At 40.4% G+C, this 19,863-nt stretch overlaps 1 protein-coding gene across 4 annotated transcripts in view; it reads left to right on the top strand.

The window, feature by feature from the left end:
- Positions 1 to 19,863, top strand: part of LOC122557116 (hydroxyacid oxidase 2-like) — a 42,809-nt gene that overhangs the window by 16,037 nt on the left and 6,909 nt on the right. For all 4 annotated transcript variants that reach the window (XM_043704440.1, XM_043704442.1, XM_043704441.1 and 1 more), the window contains exons 3-6: positions 6,439 to 6,590; positions 10,041 to 10,318; positions 13,526 to 13,747; positions 15,007 to 15,165. In XM_043704440.1, the coding sequence (XP_043560375.1) occupies positions 6,439 to 6,590; positions 10,041 to 10,318; positions 13,526 to 13,747; positions 15,007 to 15,165 (811 nt within the window). The remainder of the gene's footprint in view (positions 1 to 6,438; positions 6,591 to 10,040; positions 10,319 to 13,525; positions 13,748 to 15,006; positions 15,166 to 19,863) is intronic.

Consider the following 19,863-nt stretch of genomic DNA (forward strand, 5'->3'; position numbering starts at 1 on the left):
AAATGACATATGAGTATGCCAACTCCCCATCAAGATTGCTATAGCCTTGTAATTTATGGTTTTTGTAACAAACCAACAAACCTGATTTTAGTCCAGCAATTCACCGTCTTCCATTCTGATAATAGCTGAAATTCAAAATTAATACTTTTATTAAGTGACTCTTGATCAGATGTTTTTTCTATTAGAGTGGAAAGAAAGCAAATTTCACATTATATCTCTTACACACAGCATTGAACATTACATGAGGGGGCGCGCGATATGTACTGCTCTTGTCTAATGAAGGTTTTCCATTGAATTGCACATTGCTCTGGGGAACATTTAACCTTCGACTGCTCACAGCTTTTAATCCCTGTTGACTTAATTTTCAGACTTAAATATAAAATGTTCTTTTTTAACTGCTATGTAATAAGCACATTAAGGAAATTTGAGACAATCTCACTGAGAATGTTAGAGTTTAATTATTGAATAACCTGCAGGATTAAGTGTCCTGTATTATGGGAACATTTGGTGATTTTCTGCAGCTGCTATGTGCATGTGCACAAATGAGGAAATTAATGTTTGGAAAGTTAATGAGAAGTGGATTGTTCCACAAGATGATATAATAAGCAGCTTTCTGCTTTGTATTGTACATATAATTAAGGATGTATCGTTGTCCTCAGATGGCTTAACTTCTTTTTAAACCATTTGTCAGATGCAGCTATGAATGGTTCAGGTCAGCTAGAAAAAGCCTATCAAGTCTGTCATTTGCATGGTGGTTTGGTGGAAACTATCCAGGTATTCTATGGACAGACACACAACAGAATTCTACTAAAGTTGCATTTAAAGCTACCTGACTGAGATTAGCTATTAGCCAGTCCAATTCAGGCAAAATAGATATAGCCTTGAACATGGTGCTTAAGAAGAGTGTTGTGATTTCAGTTCTGACATTTGCTTTGCAATTAAAACAAAAAAAAACAGTCATAAACCTTAATAATGCATGGTTCCTCATCATGCTACAGAGCAGCAAATGGAAGACATGTGACTTACTAAAGGACTGGCTTTTGTGTGGGTCTGGTTTACGTTTCGGAAACTTGCAGATAAATGATCTCCAGACTGTCACAGCCAAATCCAGACAAGTAACAAACCTCATTTGCCTGCCATCTGGGGACTGGAGTTCAGCTGTACATGGGAGAGACCACATTGCTGTTGTCTGCCCACTCCCACTCTCATTCAACACCCAACCTTGGACTTTAAGTTCTATTTATAATTCAAAAAGAAACAACCAATAGCTTTCTGCTGATGTCATTATGTTATTATATTTTACTGGCACTTAGAGTGAGACTTAACTCGTACAGTCATAGAGGTCAACTGCACAGAAAAAGGGCCTTTGCCCTATTGAGTCTGCGTCAGTCAAACCACCTAAATATATTAATCCTGTTTTCCAGCACTGGTCAACAATCAAAATCCACCCACAAATGCTGAGTTAAACGTGAATATAACCAGCCTTTAAGGAACTGCCTAAACTGCCTAAGGGTGGCACAGTGGTTCAGTGGTTAGCCCTGCTACTTCACAGCTGCAGGGACCTGGGTTCAATTTCTCTCTCGGGCGACTGTCTGTATCATAGTGTCCAGGAATGTGCAGACTAGGTGGGTTAACCATGGAAAATGCTGGGTTACAGGGATGAGGTGGGTCTGGATGGGATGTGTTTTGGAGGAGTGGACCTGATGGGCTGAATGTCAAGCTTCCATGCTGTAAGGATTCTATGAGATCAGGCAATTAATGTTATACACCCTGGACTACTGCTACACAACCATCAAAGACGCCTACTGCTCCATCCTCCATTTACACTTTGGAAAATCAGATCGCAATGCCGTGTTCCTCCTTCCAGCTTACAAGCAGAAGCGAAACAGGAGGATCCTTCACAGAAAGTAATACAGTGCTGGTCCCAGGCAGTGGAATAACATCTCTGGGACTGCTTAGAATCAGTGGACTGGACCATATTCAAGTACTCAGCAGAAACCATAGACAAGTACATCACCACTGCCACGGACTTCTTTAGCAAATGTGTGGAGGACTGTGAGACAATGAAGTCATTGTGGGTGTTTCCCAACCAGAAGCCTTGGATGAACCTGGAAATCTACTACCTACTGAAGATCACACATGCAGCATTCAAGTTGTTTGGCCCAGACCTATATAGAAATTTCACATATGACCTCTGCAAAGCCATCAGGGGTGCTAAGAGGCAGTACCAGACCAATTTAGAGGCCCAAATCAACCACATGGACACTCGCCATCTTTGGCGAGGCCTAACCAACAAAATAGGATACAAAATGAAGCAGAGCAAGATAGCAGACAAAGACACATCCCTCCATGATGTATTCAGTGTTTTCTATGCTCGGTTCAAGCACAATGCCAGTGGTGTGGTGTCACTTGTCCCAACAGCCCCAGACACACTGGTCCCCTCCATCACCAATGCAGTTTGGTCTTCCTGAGAATCAACACAAGGAAAGTGACAGGCCTGGACAGTGTCCCCAGCTGTGCACTTAGATCCTGTGCAGACCAGCTGGCGGAGATATTCACTGACATCTTCAACCACACCTTCCTACCAGGTGAAGTCCCCAACTGCTTCAAGAAGGCCACCATCATCCCCGTACCTAAGAAAGCACATGCAGCATGCCTTAATGACTACCACCTAGTGGCTCTGACCTCCATTGTAATGAAGTGCTTCGAGAGGCTGGTCCTGGCCCACATCAACTCCAGCCTCCCAGCCTGCTTTGATCCCTACATTTGGCCCACTGGTGTAACAATTCCACAGTGGATACCATTTCCCTCGCCCTGCACTCATCCCTGGAACATCAGGACAACTCCTGCTCATCAACTACAACTCCACTTTCAACACCATTATCCCCTCCAGACTGATCTAAAGCTCCGTGACCTAGGTCTCAGCTCCACCTTATACAACTGGATCCTCAGTTTGCTGACCCATAGACTACAATCAGTGAAGATGGACAACTGCACCTCCTCCACAATAACCCTCAACACTGGAGCCTCCCCTCCCCCAAGGATGCATTCTCAGCCCCCATATTGTACTCTGTGTACAGCCACAACTGTGTAGCCAAACTCTGAATGAACACCACTTACAAGTTTGCTGATGACAACATGGTGATAAGACAGATATCTAACAATGACAAGTCACAATACGGAAAGAAGACAGAGGGATTGGTGACCAGGTGCAATGAGAACAACCTGTCTCTCAGTGTCAGCAAAACAAAAGAACTGATTATTGACTTCAGAAAGAAAGAAGGAGAACGCACTCCCATCTACATCAATGGAGAGGGTTGAGATGGTCTAGTTTCGAGGAGTGACAATAAACAACAACCTGTCCTGCCGTCCCACGTAGATGCAACGGTCAAAACAGCACAACAAAACCTCTCCTTCCTCAGGCGGCTTACGAAATTTGGCATGTTCATAACGACCCTCACCAGCTTCTACAGAAGCACCACAGAAAGCATACTATCCAGGTCAATAACGGCCTGGTACAGTAACTGCGCTGCCCAGGACCATAAGAAACTCCAGAAGGTTGTGTGCACAGTCCAGACCATCACTGAAGCCAACTTCTCATCGCCACGGAAAGGCTGCCAACATCATCAAAGACCCCTCCCACTCCGGTAATGCCATTCTACAACCTCCTCCATCAGGCAGAAGATACAGAACACACACATCAACAACTTCCTTCCTGTTGTTATTAAACTGAGAAATGGACTCTCGAACTTCAAATAATGTTGATCTTGCTTCACACATCTCCTGTGCGGTGTAATCTGTATGCCTCACACTGTCTAAGCACCCTATGACCTGTATGTCCTTGGTTACTTTGACCTGCCTGTACTGCTCGCAAAACAAAGCTTTTCACTGTAGTTAGGTACTTGTGACTACAATAAATCAAATCAAATCAAATTCATTTACCATTCATATAGGTGTCAATATAGGACTAATTATAATAATGACACTAATAAAGAAAGATCAAGTTACAATGTTATTTATACAGGATAGGTAACACAGGCATTTTCATTGAATCCTTCTTCAAACACACTTTCTTCAGTAACTTCAGGTCATTGTTCCTCATCCATTGATAGATTTCTAATAATTCCTTGAGTTTGTTTGGCTTCCTTTTCTCCTTTAAATATTATCCAGTACTCTCCCAATCGGTTAGGTCAAAATTCAGGGCAATAGTCCTGTGAAGGCAAATTGTTATCTGCCTCCCTTCTGTGTGTTTTATCATCTGTCACATAAATGAGCAAATAAAGTGAACTATGTGGTCATAAATGGAGGGGACTGAATTTAAAATAGTGACAATAGTAACTGAAGGAGCTGTAGCCACCAATAAATAGAGAGAAAGCTTTGTGTCACCCCGGCTTCAATTTTTGATCTCTTGCCTCTGAGCTAGCAATTATCCATTCTTACAATAAAACATAGAACTACGAATGCCAGAAATCTGAAACAAAAGCAGAAATTGGTGGAGAAACTCAGCAGGTCTGGCAACATCTGTGGAGAGGAAAAAGAGTCAACATGTTGAGTCCATCTTCAGACTAATAGTAGCTAGGAAATGGTGGTATATATGCTGAAGATGGGCAGAGATGGTGGGGAGGGTGGTGGCAGTGGGAGTGAGTGGATAGTTGGAGATGAAGTCCAGAGAAAGAGAGAGAGAGAGACAAAGACAGTTAGGCAGACAAAGAGATGGATAATAGGAAGGGATAATAGGGAGAATGAAAGCAGATAATGGGGACGATAAGTAGGTGAAAATAAGTTGAAAATACTGAAGCCAGATTTCTCCAGCGTTTCTGTTTTTGGTTGTATGTTCATGTTCCACTCCAGATCTTGAGAACGACTATCTAGGCTGACATTCCAGTGCTGCTCTAACTCAAATGCTACCTGGTTTATGAGATGTTAATCTGGGGCCATGTCTGCCCTTTCAGAATGAACATAAGAGATTTTGTCCTACTGTCAAGAAGGGCAGCTGAGTTATCCCAGTATTGTGGTCAATGTATAACCCTCTAGCAACATGACAAAAACTCAGCATTGCTATTCACAAATCGATAGTCACATTTGATGCATTGTGGCATTGACCATACTTCAAAAACACTTTATTAGTTGTGAGAACACTTTGAAACATTCAGTGATCATGAAAGGTACTCTATAAGTCTTTCTTTCTTCTCTGGAATCCTGAGTAAATGGGAACATTTGTGGATAGGTGTGTTGTCAGGTGGACGTGACAGTGTTCTTTTTCCAGGGGCCTTCAGTAAGACTGTGAGTGATGGAGAGGTCAGCAATATAACACAATAGAATTCAATACAGCAAGAAACAGACCCTTCGGTCCACCAAGCCTGTGGTGATTCCTCGTCCTTATTTAGACCCACTATTTACTGACCAGGTGCAGTTTCTATCCCTCTGTTTGCCTCCCTTTCATGTGTCAATTAAGGTGTGCCTTAAAGGTTGCTAACATGTCTTCCACCACCTCTAGTGGCATTGTATTCCAGGTACCCATCACCCACTGTGTGAAAAATGTTCCTCACACTTCTCCCCCAACCTTTCTCCTTGCCTCGAACCTGTGTAAATGACTGGCAGAGCATTTTAAGACCTAAGAGCCTGGTGCAGCACTTTATGGCCAATAAGTTACATTTGAATTATTGCCACTGCTGTAATGTAGGAAACAATGTAACTAATTTATAATTGAAATGTCCCAGGAACAACAATGAGATTAAGACCACGAGTTGATTTTTATTCTTGCTGGATGTGGCTTAAATATGGGCCGAGGATACTGGAGAGAAACCTACCATTACTTCATTTTGCAACTGAACATTGTTGTACGTTGCAAAATTTCACCAAGTGCCTCACTGTTAGAGAGGGAATTTGTCTGCAGGGAATTAATGGTGCAGAAGCTCCCCTTGAAACTGAATATCCGACAGGCAGCTAAGAGGAGAGTGAGCCTTTCTTTCATTTTACTCCTCTTGGTTTCAAGATGGATGATCCAAAGGACAAACTAGAAAATGTGATCAGACCTTTAGTTACCACTCTTAGCATCCATCCCCTCCAATCATTGCTGCATGTTGCCTGTCATGACTTCAAGGTGGACAGCAGCACATAGCGAAAGCTTCTTTGATGATGCCTTCTAAATTTAAGAGCTCTACACCCAGCAGGAGAAGGATAGTACATGCATGGAGACAGCATCATCAGGTTTCCCTCAGGGCAAACCTCACAGCTGGTTTACTGTCCACTTTTACCTGTTCTCTGACTCTATATGTTCTGTACTCAGTCATAATCATCTGCTGTGCCATACTGAATTGAATTTCTGACAATGATCTTTGTTAATTTCTTTAAAATTATCAAGTGATTCTTCTCTTCTTTTCATTCATATTAGATCCATGGTATCTTTTGGGTTTCTTTCATGTGTTTTTTGTGCAGGATACAACTACGCCCTCGAGTCCTAAGAGGTGTTTCAGCAATAGATATGAGAACCAATATTCAGGGCACTGGGATTAGCTTTCCTGTAGGGATTGCTCCAACTGGCATTCCCAGTATGGCCTGGCCTGATGGGGAAATCTGTATTGCCAAAGGTAAGTGTTGGCAAGTTGTATCATATGGTAATTATGTTCCCTCTCTGGTACTTGCATACTTTCCACTTCAGATTTCAAACTTGATGAGAGGGCTTCCCAACCTTGAGATATATCAAGACATTTTCAAGCTATTTAAATACAGTACTCCTGAAATATAGTTACTATTGTAATTTATGTAGTGCAGCCAATTTGCACATCGCAAACTCCTATAACGAGTCATAATGACCAGATAGTCTATCTCTGGTGTTCATTGAAATGAATAATAATTGACTGGGACTTTAGAAATAACTCATCTGCTCTTACCTCCTGAGAGAATGTCTCATTTGACAGTGCTGCACTCTTTCAGTACTGCACTGCAATATTAATTTACATTTTGTGCCTCTTAAGTAAGACTTGAACTCACGTCTGACTCAGAAGCAGAAGTGTATCACTGAACCAAAGCTAGCACTGTCATATTTCTGGATTTTGTGTGAAGTGACTTTTTAGCAATCCCAAAGCATTGTTACATTCAGTCTTCAGCAGTCTACAAGCATGTCTGACGAATTGACAAATTTACATCTTTGGCTCTATCACTGAATATCTGTCTTAATGTGCAAAGCAGAAATCTGATCCCTTATATTGAAACCATAGAAAATACCTGAACTTGCGAAGAGGTGAACATGTAAAAACAATCAGAGGTAAAGGGCATTCCAATCTAACTAAAATGGGTGGTCATCCTTCCATGTTCTTAATTCCAGTGGTTTTGCATAAATGTTTACTTATTTCCAACCATTTTTTTTGTTTCTGTTTTATAGATTTGTCCAGTTTCCTGTCATCAAAGCACACCTTAGGCACACTACTTTAAAACCATCTGATCAAATAGCCTTATGTTACTGGGTCTACTTTGGTTTTTAATGTCTAACCTGATTCACATGTTTATAATACCATTCCTTTGAAGTTGGTGTGCTCTAGCTTCATAATACATAATGCAAATCCAGAATACTGTATTTTTCCATGAAACAATTTTTCACATCAATTGACAACACATTTTAACCTTACTTGAGTCTGATGGCTAAAGAAATTTCCTGTCATATGATACAAAGTCCACGTGCTGTAGTTCAGGGAAAAATAAAGATATTTTTGATTTTTATTTCAGACTAGACAAAAATCAAATATCATACTGAAATCTTGAGCTAAAAACCCTGGAATCTTATTGGAGAAGACAGAATTTAGTTTAGAATGCCTACAGTGTAGAAGCAGGCCATTCAGCCCATTGAGTTCACACCACCACTCTGAAGAGCAGCCCACCCAGACCCACTGCACCCCTGTAATCCTGCATTTCCCACTTAGCCTACAGGCAATTTCACACGGCCAATCCTCCTAACTAGCACATCTTTAGACTTTGGGAGGAAACTGGAGCACCCACAGACAGTCACCCGATGCTAGAATCAAAATTGAGTCTCTGGCACTGTGAAGCAGCAGTGCTAACCACTGAGCCACTACATCAACTGTGTTTCTTTTTTGGTTATCAGAGGTGACTTGATAAAGTAGCAGTCCTTTCTGTATTGGGGCCCTACTTTTCATTGCTGGTTCTGGAGTGCAAAGCCGTAACATTTTCTTGTGCCACGTGTCCAACTCAGTGTGGGGATGAAAGTGCACCAGAAGATTGAATCTACAGGGTTCCTTGGGAGGTGAGCCAAGTGACCTCTAAGCGAGATTGGAGGCTCTGGATACAGCCTTGAATACAAGGTGGCACTGGGACTGTACTGCAGTTCGAAGTAAATAAAGAATTACACTTATAGCATCCTCCAGCCCTCACCCTCACAACCCACCCCCATATCCATGCTATCTCTCAATGTCTTATACCCTCCATTCTACCCTGTGTCCCTTACTACCCTCATGGCTCCTCTTACCCTCATACCACCCCATGCTCCTCTGTACAACCACCCTCCAAGTTCTCATATACCCCGTGAACATGTGATCCTGTGCCCATCGCCTTTCGTCTGAGTACCTCCAATGACAATTTATTGCTAGCTCCTAAGCCCTCCACATCACCTCCCCCCCCACCAACCTTTGGCCTGCATATCTAGTATCAAACATGGGCAATGATGTTATTGTTTTAAAAAAATCTTATTGATTAAAAATCACATTGAAAATCTTTCAAATAATTGCCTGATGAAAACAAACATTTGCATTTGAAGTTCTTTGAATACATGGACCATTCTTTTACAGTTTTGACATTTCCAATGGTTCAATCTACTATTATGCACCTTCCTATTTATTTCCACCCTTCAAAGGCATCCGACCCCTCCCTGCAAGGGCATCTGATACCCCTAAGGGTGTCTAACCCTTCACCCACTGAGCAGTCCTGAGACTATATCCAAAGTCTTACCTCTGGTGGGTTTCCATAACAGATTTGCTCTGGCCTGGACTGCTCTGCTTACTCTGGGTTAGGCATCTAGGATACCAAAGACTATTTATAATGGAGTCATGCACATATGAAGCCCAAGGCAACCAGAAACATGCCTGCTAAAGATTGGACTTAATACATGCAGGGACAGGAATTCTTATTCTTATTATCAGCATTTTCGCGGCTGGGCTTTATTTACAGTTTCAGTAGAAAGAAAAGGAACAGAATATTCACAGTTTCAGCTTTTCCCTGGATTGCAGGACAGATTTCAGGCTATGCCCCCTATTACTGCAGTAAAAGGACTGCCAGTACAATTTTCCAAGAGGTGTCCAATTGGTTGGAAAGCACTTTTGGATTTGTTCGGATATAAAAGGCCACTACATAAATTAAAGTGCTTGCTCCTGTCCCATGCTGAAAACAATGATGACCTGTGTCTTTTTTTGCTGGTCTATTCAATGCTATAACAAAATATGGGTATCTATTGCATGTGAGATAATATGCAACACAGCAACCTTCAGTTGCTGATGAAACTATAGTGTTCAGTCTCTTGATATTTCCCTTTACAATTCCCGGAAAATATAATGCGTTGCTTGTTACATTTGGTGTCAATAGAACATCTGAAGTATGAGTAGCCTAAACCATACAGCCTCCTCAGACCTGCTCCATTCAAACAGAATAGAGATGATCTTCTAGCACAGTTCCACTTTTCTGACTTTGGTGTCAATTTGATATGTTCCCAGCCTGGGATGGAATCGTGTAAGGAGAGGGCATGGTGTGGGCAGAAGGGAGGAGGTTTGGTCTTTAAATTGAACCAGGAGACTTGGCAATTCTTTTCTCACACCAATCTGACTGAGTCCAATTTTAAGGCAAGTGCACATCCAATTTGAAGTTGCAGGAGACAAGTGCACAGGTCCTAGCAGCCATAGGATTCTCTGATCATTCTCCAATATTGGGGCCCAGTCTACTGTTTTAACATCTAGCCTGTGCCACAGCAATGAGTTAAAATCAGACCCTCGCCATTTCTGCCAATGTTGAAGTTAAAATGGAACTATTCCTTACAGCTGCCGATGCCATGAAGACATGTTATATTGCTGGTACATATGCAACGTGCTCCCCGGAAGATATTGTCGCAGTCTCCTCAGGTTGCTGCTGGTTTCAGCTCTATGTTTTCAAAAGGCGTGATGTTACTGAGAGGCTGGTGCAACGGATCAAGAGCCTGGGGTACAAGGCTCTTGTGGTGACAGTTGACGTGCCTTACATAGGCAAGAGAAGAAAAGACACAGTGAATGACTTCAAGATACCTGACCATTTAAAATTGAAGAACTTTGAAATATTTAAGGCAAGTGATACAATAATGATGATATTCCATAGGTGAAACACTGGATAGCTGTTCTGAATACATAAAGTGCTAGTAGTTGTTTCAGTTTCTTAAAAGTAATTGGTTTCATTAAAAGTGTCTGTGAAGTTGTCAGATTGTTATAATGATTCATTAATGTCCTTTGGAAAGAAAACTTGCTGTCCTTATCCAGTCTGGTCTATGCATATGCCAAGGCAGTTGACACCTTTAATGTAGGCTACCAAATGCTTAATTTACCAAACTGCATCCAAGGAGGTATTCTCAGGGCAAATAAGATGGCCAATTAGTGCCAATCTTTGCAACAATGCCCTCATCCCAAGAATGACTTTTTAAAAATTCACTCATGAGAGTCAGTGGCTCAGCCAATTTCCTGAGATAATGTTGACAGTTAGCCAAAGGGCTTTAAATGAATCGGAAAATAATCAAAGGATATTGACATTACCACACTGCAAGCAGCCTAGACATCTGGAAACACTGGGACTACTGCTTGGGCTCTGACACAATTTCATAATGTGATGGGTGCTCCCAGGGTCTGAATGCACTTGGAGATGGAGCCGGGTTCTAGGTACAGATGTCAGATATTTTTCATTGGACATGGGTTCAAAGATTGTGAGGAAGTCGAGGAAAAGGACCTTGTGTTGGCCTCTTGATGTGAGTATCTGAGTTGTATACGTGCGATTCTGCTGGGTAAAGACGTCCGTTGATTGGAAAAAATTTAGATAGCCCTTTGTGGTTAAATGTTTGGATCTTTTTATGTGAGAATTTTGTGTCATGTGGACCTTGAAATATAATTCTAGATGGCTGTAATAGTGGTTTGACCCATTTCAAACGGTCAACCAAGACGATACCACCTGTACCAATGTTAAGTTTAAACTTTCTTTTTAGTTCTTTAGCATATGAATTAACTGACCAAAATCTTTGTTCTTGATTCGTCATTCCATCAAAGAAATTTGTATTCTTCTGTGTTTCTTCATTTCCAATTACTTGAACATTTTCTTGAGTTCTTCTCTTACTTACGTGTTTCAATTTGTAGAATTCTTTGAAGGGTTTGTCTATCTGAAGTAGAAACACTCCTGTGCTCCCTACTCAGCACTCTCGTCTTCGATGCTACTTTCTGGCTCCATAATGGTTCCAGTTTTACTATGGTTGGCGAAATTTTGAGTGAGTCAGACACTGGTTTTACCCATCTAACAGACTCATTCAAAGTCTTGGCCTCTCCATGGATATTGGCCCATTTTTGAGTCCTCAGTTCAGTCTGCAAATTGATCTATTTGCTCGAGTGTTGTGTCTTTTCTCTGCAAAATATGTGACAGCATTTCCATTTGCACTCCAATCACAATTCAGTCATAAATGCGCCTGTCTTTTCATGCATCACATTCACAACAACTGGCTTTGCTATTTGGAGCAGCAGGTTCATGTATGCACCAAATGCTGTTAGGATAGCTTCAAAATCTGCAGAGATCTCAGTAATCCCCTGGCATTTACAAAGGACCCCACTGCATTCAGAAACATCCAAACTTGATGCTTCTGCTTTTTGGCAAGCAAATCCAATGCTGTTCAGTTTTTCCAAAATTTGCTTTTTCCACAACTCTCAGCGCAGGCCTCTGTGGACCACTGAGGTTTTCAGAAGGCTGAAGAATGGCCTGATATCACTACCAACTGTCAGTGTACTTCTCACCAAAGTCAGTCACTGATTCATTCTTTGTCAAAGTCTTCCTTCAATTTCACCTGATGATTCCCATCGACCAACATAATTTTCTTGTATTGATGTCACCACCATTGATACCTCTGCTTAGGGTTTGATTCCAAATATGGTGGGATGGGGACATGAAAGTGGAAATAGCTTCAGTGTGGAGAGCCCATTGCCTTTCTGATCAACACCCTCACCATCATCCAACTCTGGAAATAGATCTGGGGGGCCAAAAGATTTGAGAATAGTGTCCTGTCCAGATGCCAATTTAAACCCTTAGTTATCCACATAAGGAGCTTATCACTGAACAGGCTGCTAGATAACTCCTGGCTGATGTCGACAGCCTGGAGGGTTTTTTCCCTTCTCCTTGGGTATCCTGTGCATAATATTTAAAAGTACTTGCAGTGCCAAGGAAGGGCTGGGGGAAAGTAATACCTTAGCATTTACAACAACTTACTCCTTCCACCTGCTTACCAGAACCACTTGAGGATGCCCCACTTACTTTGATCCAGGGATAGTCCATAGCCAGTAACGGCAAGCTGAAGTCCTGAAGAAGGGTTACACCTGAAATATCGACATTTCCACCTCCTGATGCTGCCTGGCTTGCTGTGTTCTACCTGCTTGTCTATCTAGTAGCTGCCAGCCTCCAATTAGTGAGCATTTGGAGATGGATCAGGCACCACCCCTTTCTGAGGAAGAGAGTTCCACAGATTGACAACCTTCTGAGAGAAAAATAAAAATCTCCTCACCTCCTCCTTAAAAGGGAGACCTCTTATTTTGGAACTGTGTCTCCTAGCTTTACTTAGCAGGTCATAACCCATTGCAAAATAGACAAACAAATTATTGTGTAAAGGTGATACGTAAGGAATTAGTGTATGTGCATTAATTGTTGGTGAGATTTAATGGAAAATATTTCATCTTTAAAGAGTATCTGAGGGCGAGAGAGGAGGCTAGTTTGGTACATCATACAGTGTATTTATTAGCTCTATCTGAAAGAAGAACATTTAATTTTAGACAATAATATCCAAATGAAAAATAACTCTTTTTTTAAGATGTCAAACACGTATTTCAATTTTTCAAGTGGTACAATGCAGTACCTGTAGATTAGCTTTGGAGCCAGTGTCATGCTTCAAGACATGAGGAATCTGGTTTGAATTTCTTCACGTGTGGTGTAGCATTTGAGAATAATAAAAATGTCTGGGCAGCAGAGTCATAGGTAACCGTTCCCTAGGAAACTTGAGCAACTGCAGTATTGGCAAAAAAGCTAATGTTGAAATGAATTTAATTGATATATTGGTGCAATGTTTTGGTTATTGGCATCAATAACCTGCATAAACATGTGCAGATAATTATAATTTAGATTTTCAAAATAACTACCCACAATCAATGTAAATTTCTGATCACAATATTGTTGTGCTGATATTTTCACAGAATATCAGAAATAACCAATTTATTCCCATAATTAAGTAATGCATTCCTCACATCATTTTGTGATACAGAACGACCAAGATCGTGATGTCAATCTTCCTCTGTACAACGACGTCTTGGATCCAGCAATAACCTGGTCAGATATCCAATGGCTACGATCTCAGACTGATCTCCCAATCATTCTGAAGGGCATCCTGACAAAAGAGGATGCTGAGCTTGCGGTTAGGCACGGTGTCCAAGGAATCATTGTGTCCAATCATGGAGGAAGACAGCTTGATGGAGTTTCAGCAACCGTAATTATAGACACAAATCGCTTTAAGAATCCGCTTATTTCCTTCCAATTATACATCACCCAGATTAGGGAAAAGAGGCAATGATGCCTTGACCCATGGAATGACCATATTAAAACCCAAAACCTAAAATTAATAAACTCGGTTAATTTTTCAACTAAAGTAGCAAAGAGGGAAGCTTTAGAAAAAGAAAGTTTATCTCCTCATCCAAGACAACACACTATCCTGAGTCAGAAATATATTGCCATTTATCATGGCTCAGTGGTTAGCACTGCTGCCTCACAGCATCAGGTACCCAGGGTTGATTCTAGCTTTGGGCGACTCTGTGTGGAGTTCGAACGTTCTCCCAATGTCTATAAGAGTTCCCTCTGGGTGCTCTGATTTCCTCCCACAGTCCAAAGATGTGCAGGTTAGGTAGACTGGCCATGCTAAATTGTCTGTAGTGTCTAGGATGTGCAGACTAGGGGGATTTGCTGTGGTAAATATAGGGATAGAGTAAGGGATTTGTCTGGGTGAGATGCTCTTTGGAGAGGCGTTGAGGATTCAATGGACTGAATGACCTACTTCCAAACTGTGGGGAGGCTATGATTCTCTATTTTTGCTGGGCTAAAGGTCTAGAACACCCTCGCAGACAGCATCCATATCAGATGGACTTCACCAGTTCGGAGGCATTTCACCTGCACCTTTTGGAGAGCAATTAGAATGAGCAATAAATATTGACAAAATGATGTTTAAATAATGCACTCATATTAATTCCCAGGTTAAGTCTACACAAATATCCAACTTTCAAATGATTTTTTAAAAACTATTCAGCAGGTTAACTTTTATTCTTTCAAAAGAGATCAAGAGCTGTCTCTAGCTGGGCAGAGATCATAGTAAAAAGCGCAAAATATCATGAATAAAGTGTTTTTCAATTACCCAAATAAGTCAAACTAAATTTTCAGTTCTTTTCACTCCTGTCCCTCATAGTTGCGTGTTTGTTGCATGTATTGTCAGGTGTTGTATGGCATTTTTGTTTTAGCTGGTACCAGAAATGTTACATTTCAAAATCTTTTTCTGCTTAAAAGGGTTTTATTAAAAAAAAATCTCCAGCCTCAACATTTTTTAACTGGCATTGAAAATTAAATGCCCACTTAGTGAGGTGGTCATTATGGCACCTGAAAATTTGAAATAACACATGATACTCTTTGTTCCTTGTTATCAGTAACGTACTTGCAGAAGTGTTGATTTGACACTTAAGTAGGTGTACTGCACCATTGCAGATTGAAGTGCTGCCAGAGATTGTCGAAGCCGTGAGGAACCGTGTTGAAGTCTATGTGGATGGTGGAATTCGAAGGGGAACTGATGTCCTGAAAGCTTTAGCGCTTGGTGCCAAGTGTGTTTTCATCGGCCGTCCAGTGATTTGGGGATTAAGCTATAAGGTAAATGATCTTCAATGTGGTTTTATTTCTGTAATTCTCACTTTTAATGTTACGTATTGAGAGATAATGCTTCTACAAGCTCTTTAATGGGTTACTTAGTTTTTGCCTCTTCCTAACATACAACACAACACACACACACACCCTTTGTTAACATTTTGTGCTCAATTGTAACAGAAGCAGTGTAAACAGAAGAAGTGGGCAGTGAGCCAGATGAAACCAGGTATTCACTTAGCAAATAACTATAGGCATTCAACCCAACTCCTGCATCCCAGTTAGGTGTTGCTGCATGGAAATAATAAAGAAGCCAGATGCTACTGCCATTTACCAATAAGCTTCTTGAATTTAATGCCTGTAAAATAACAAAATCAAGTAATTTCATACAAAGTCAATCAGTTGGAGGCTGAGGGGTGACCTTATGGAGGTTTACAAAATTATGAGTGGCATGGATGGAGTAAATAGGCAAAGTCTTTTCCCTGGGGTCGGGGAGTCCTGAACTAGAGGGCATAGGTTTAAGATGAGAGAGGAAAGATATAAAAGAGACCTAAGGGGCAACCTTTACACACAGAGGGTGGTACGGGTCTCGAGTGAGCTGCCAGAGGAAGTGGTGGAGGCTGGTACAATTACAACATTTAAGAGGCATTTGAATGGGTATATGAATAGGAAGGGTTTGGACGGATATGGGCCAGGTGCTGGCAGGTGGGACTAGATTGGGTTGGGATATCTGATTGGCATGGACAGGTTGGACTGAAGGGTCTGTTTCCATGCTGTACATCTCTATGACTCTAATATAACAGGATGTTGGGTGTTATAAGTAAACTCTCACAAGGTTAATTAAGAACTTCTCATTAAAATATATGTACAACAAATTCCTCTTTATATCAACGTCACTAAACCTATTTAACTCCTCTGAATTAGCTGCAATTGGAATCCAAAGATTCAGCTAGATTGAGATGGAGCGGGTGTGGATTACATTATCAAAATCTAGTGCAATTATGACCAGAAATCCAGGAGGTACAATTTAGAATTCAACAAAAGATAGCACAAAGATTGCTGATCAACACCACAAATACTGTTGTCAGGTTGCCTGATGGCAGTACCAATGGCAGGCAAGCATACCTTCTTCCACTTATGATATAAGTTCTGATTTTGTGGTCTTGCTATTATTCCCAAATATCACTGTCTGCAGATTCATTAGAATGTAACCTGAACATTATGGACAGAACAAGCAGAAATTGCATAAATAACTATTCTATGGAAAAGAGAGGGGGATTTATTTGAGGTATTCTGGTTTTCAAAGTAATTGATGGGGTAGATCACGAGTAACTTGCCCAGTAGTGGAGGGTTTTAAGGCAGAGCTGAACTATTCAGGAGAGAGGTTTGTAAACACATTGTGTTGGAAAGGATGCTGAGTGGTGCTGTGTCCAACAAAAAATACAGTAGTTTCTAGCTCAATTAATAATTTATAATGCAAAATTGATAGCTTTTTACAGGAATATTAAGGGATATAGATACAAGGTGTGCGAATGAAATTAAGTTACAGATTAACCATGATCTCACTGAACAGGGAAACAGATTTGAAGGGATTGAATGGCCTTTGTATTCTGGGTGATACAGTTTGGAATATCTCTCTCTGAAGTTGATTGTCTTCTATTAAAGCTCTTTTGTGAATTATGGGCCATGAATTGAGAACAATAAATACTTATTTGATACATTTTTGTTTTCATTTTGGCAGTTTGGTTTCACTTGGAATCTTGTACTTTATGAAGATTCTGCTCATCTCCTGTGCATTGTTTTGAAAAGAGAAATTTACATCTACATTCACTCAATGATTCAGAAACGAATTACAATCCAATCAAGTTGAAACAAATTTGTATTGTCATAATTTTTTTCAGCAATCCTATGAACCTTACAAATTTCAGCTGACCATTAGGAAGCAGAATTAATTTGCATAAGTGTAAATTTAATAAGCAAACAAATACATAATTGCTGAATATTTATTGAATAACTAATAATTTAATACACTTCAGCTTCAATCTTGTCCATTAGTCAATTTGAACAATTATAATACAATTATTGTATTCATAAGAGATACTAACACAATGTAATAGTTGTAAAAGTCTAAATTGAGAATGATGCACTCTGATGCTATATTGATTTTAGAGACTGAAGCATTTCTAAATTAATTCATGGGATATGAGCTTCACTGATAGGCCAGCAGTTATTGCCTATCCCTAACTGTCCTCAGAAGGTGGTGGTAAATAGCCTTCTTGAACTGCTGCAATCCTTGAGGTGTACGTACACCCACAGTGCTGTTAGGGAGGGAGATCCAGGATTTTGATCCAACAACAGTGAGGAAAGTGATATTATTCCAAGTCCTGGAGCAGCTTGTAGTTGATGATGACCCCATGCATCTACGACCCATGTTGTTCTCGTTTATAGTCACGCAATTGGAAGGTGCTGATCAAGGGTGATTTGCTGCTGTGTTGAGTCTCAATATTGGTAATTTAGGGTGGCTGTGTATAAATACTTAACAAGCTGCAGAGTCCATTAATCAATCATGCACTTCATGACCAAATTTTAAGGGAATAAAGGAAATACTTATGAACTGATATTGTGAAACAATGCAGTGTAATATATTACGACACGTGTAAACCCTCCTGCTTAATTTAAACCAGCAACACAGCAATGATTTATCCCCATGCAGTAATCTGTGAAAATTCGAGAGGCCAAGAATTATTTAAAGTAAAAATTAATTTTCCTAAAGCATAACAGAGAATAATTAACTTTACAACTCCTTCCTCAAACTATCTTTTACTTTTCCCTCTACGATACTGGTCCGATAAAAATCCCGATTAAGATTTATAAAACAAAACTTCTTATCTCAAAACCAGGCAGCTTTTGATTCTTCTCTGTATTCCTGTCTTCTTTTCTTCTTCTTGGGGATTCTGCATCACAGATTGCTGATCAATATTTTTTTTCAGGCAATCTCTACATGCTGGTGGCGTGGCAGTTCTCCTCTCAACTGTGCAATTCCCCCCCCCCATCACCCCGTCTTTTACCTCCAAAGCATCCGATTGTGTCATTGGCTTGTAAGATTGCCAATATACTAAATTCACACTGGATTGGTATTTTCTGGGGTACAATTTAAACTGATTGGCCTAATTCAAATCTGTTTTTGTCTCCAGGCAACTAGCTACCCTAACTGCTTGACCAAAAGTTTACATTATATCTTTTTTTTCAGAACACTTGGTGCTGTCAGGTAGTTCTGTTGCTTTTAACTCTCTTAAAGGTACAGTATACCCACATCTTCATAACATATAACTTTCAGCGGAAAATGCTGACAGCTATTCATTTACATTATGAGAACAGACTTCAAGGAGATTTGAACAGGCTAAGTGAATGGGCAAGAATGTGGCACATGGAAGAAACACGAATAGGCGTGAAGGCAGAAAGGCAGAATATTTCTTAAATGGTGAGAGATTAGAAAATGTTGTTGTCCAATGGGACCTGAGTATCCTTGTTCATGACTCACTAAAAGCTAGCATGCAGATGCAGCAAGCAATTAGGAATGTTTGAGTTTCTTTACATGGAGATTTCAGGACAGGAATGGACGTTTTCTTGTAATTGCATAGAGCCTTAGTAAAGCTATAGCTGAGTATTATGCATAGTTTTGGTCTCTTATCCAAGTACGGATATACTTGCTATTAAGAGAGAGTGCAACAGAGGTTCACCAGATTAATCCATGGGATGGTGGGACTACCATGTGAGAAGAGATTAAGAAATCTCAGCCTGTATTCTCCACAGTTGCAAAACATGAGACCTTATCGAATTGCACAAAATTATTACTGGCTAGCACTGTTTCCAGCATCAGCATTTCAAAAACAAATGAAGTTGTAATGACCTTAAGTGATATGGGGATGGAAGAAAACAGTCATAGAGGTAGATGATCAGCCATAATCTGTTTGATTGTTGAACCAGGCTTGAATGGCCTACTGCTATTTCCTATGTAATCTAAAATTAACATCCTATTTTACCATGATGAGTTATACTAATAAATGTACATTAAAGATGAATTGTCCCATTCAACGTTCCATGAGACTGTTTTCAGACTATCAGATAACAACTAGAACAAGTATCTTGCACAAACTTCAACTTCAGTGAGCGTTGGAGCTTTTGGAAGAAGCCATTGTGGAGCAAGTCATTTGTTAATTTGTCAGCATTATTGAAAATTCTGACAATCATCAATTTAAATGCCACCATTTGAGACAAACTAGGCATAATGAACATGTTGTATCTTCTGGATTGAATGGGTATCTTGTCACACTTCGCCAAAGGTGCTCTTTCAAACAATAAAAAGGAAAGGATCAATATTGCTCTTCTCCTGAGCATAGGTGTTATTCTCGCAGTGTGTAATACATCTGTACATTTGTGTTCATATTGGTTTGATAACAGTAGTACTCCATCATAAACCAGTCCGTACACCTAGTAGCTGCATTGGCCATTAGCTTCAGGGCACTTTGGCCTGCTACCCAGCAGGAGTTGGGTGCCCTTCCAGCCCTATCAAGTTTGCTTTATCTGAGAAAAATGTAACCTTTGACTCGTTGTCCAGACCCTTCGCGAACCACCTGATCAGAACACGATCCACTATCATTGATTATTTAATAACAGCTTTGCAGATAAGCATTTATATGGTTAAGA

Source organism: Chiloscyllium plagiosum, chromosome 15, assembly GCF_004010195.1.
Source record: "Chiloscyllium plagiosum isolate BGI_BamShark_2017 chromosome 15, ASM401019v2, whole genome shotgun sequence".
In the NCBI taxonomy this organism is placed as follows: Eukaryota; Metazoa; Chordata; class Chondrichthyes; order Orectolobiformes; family Hemiscylliidae; genus Chiloscyllium; species Chiloscyllium plagiosum.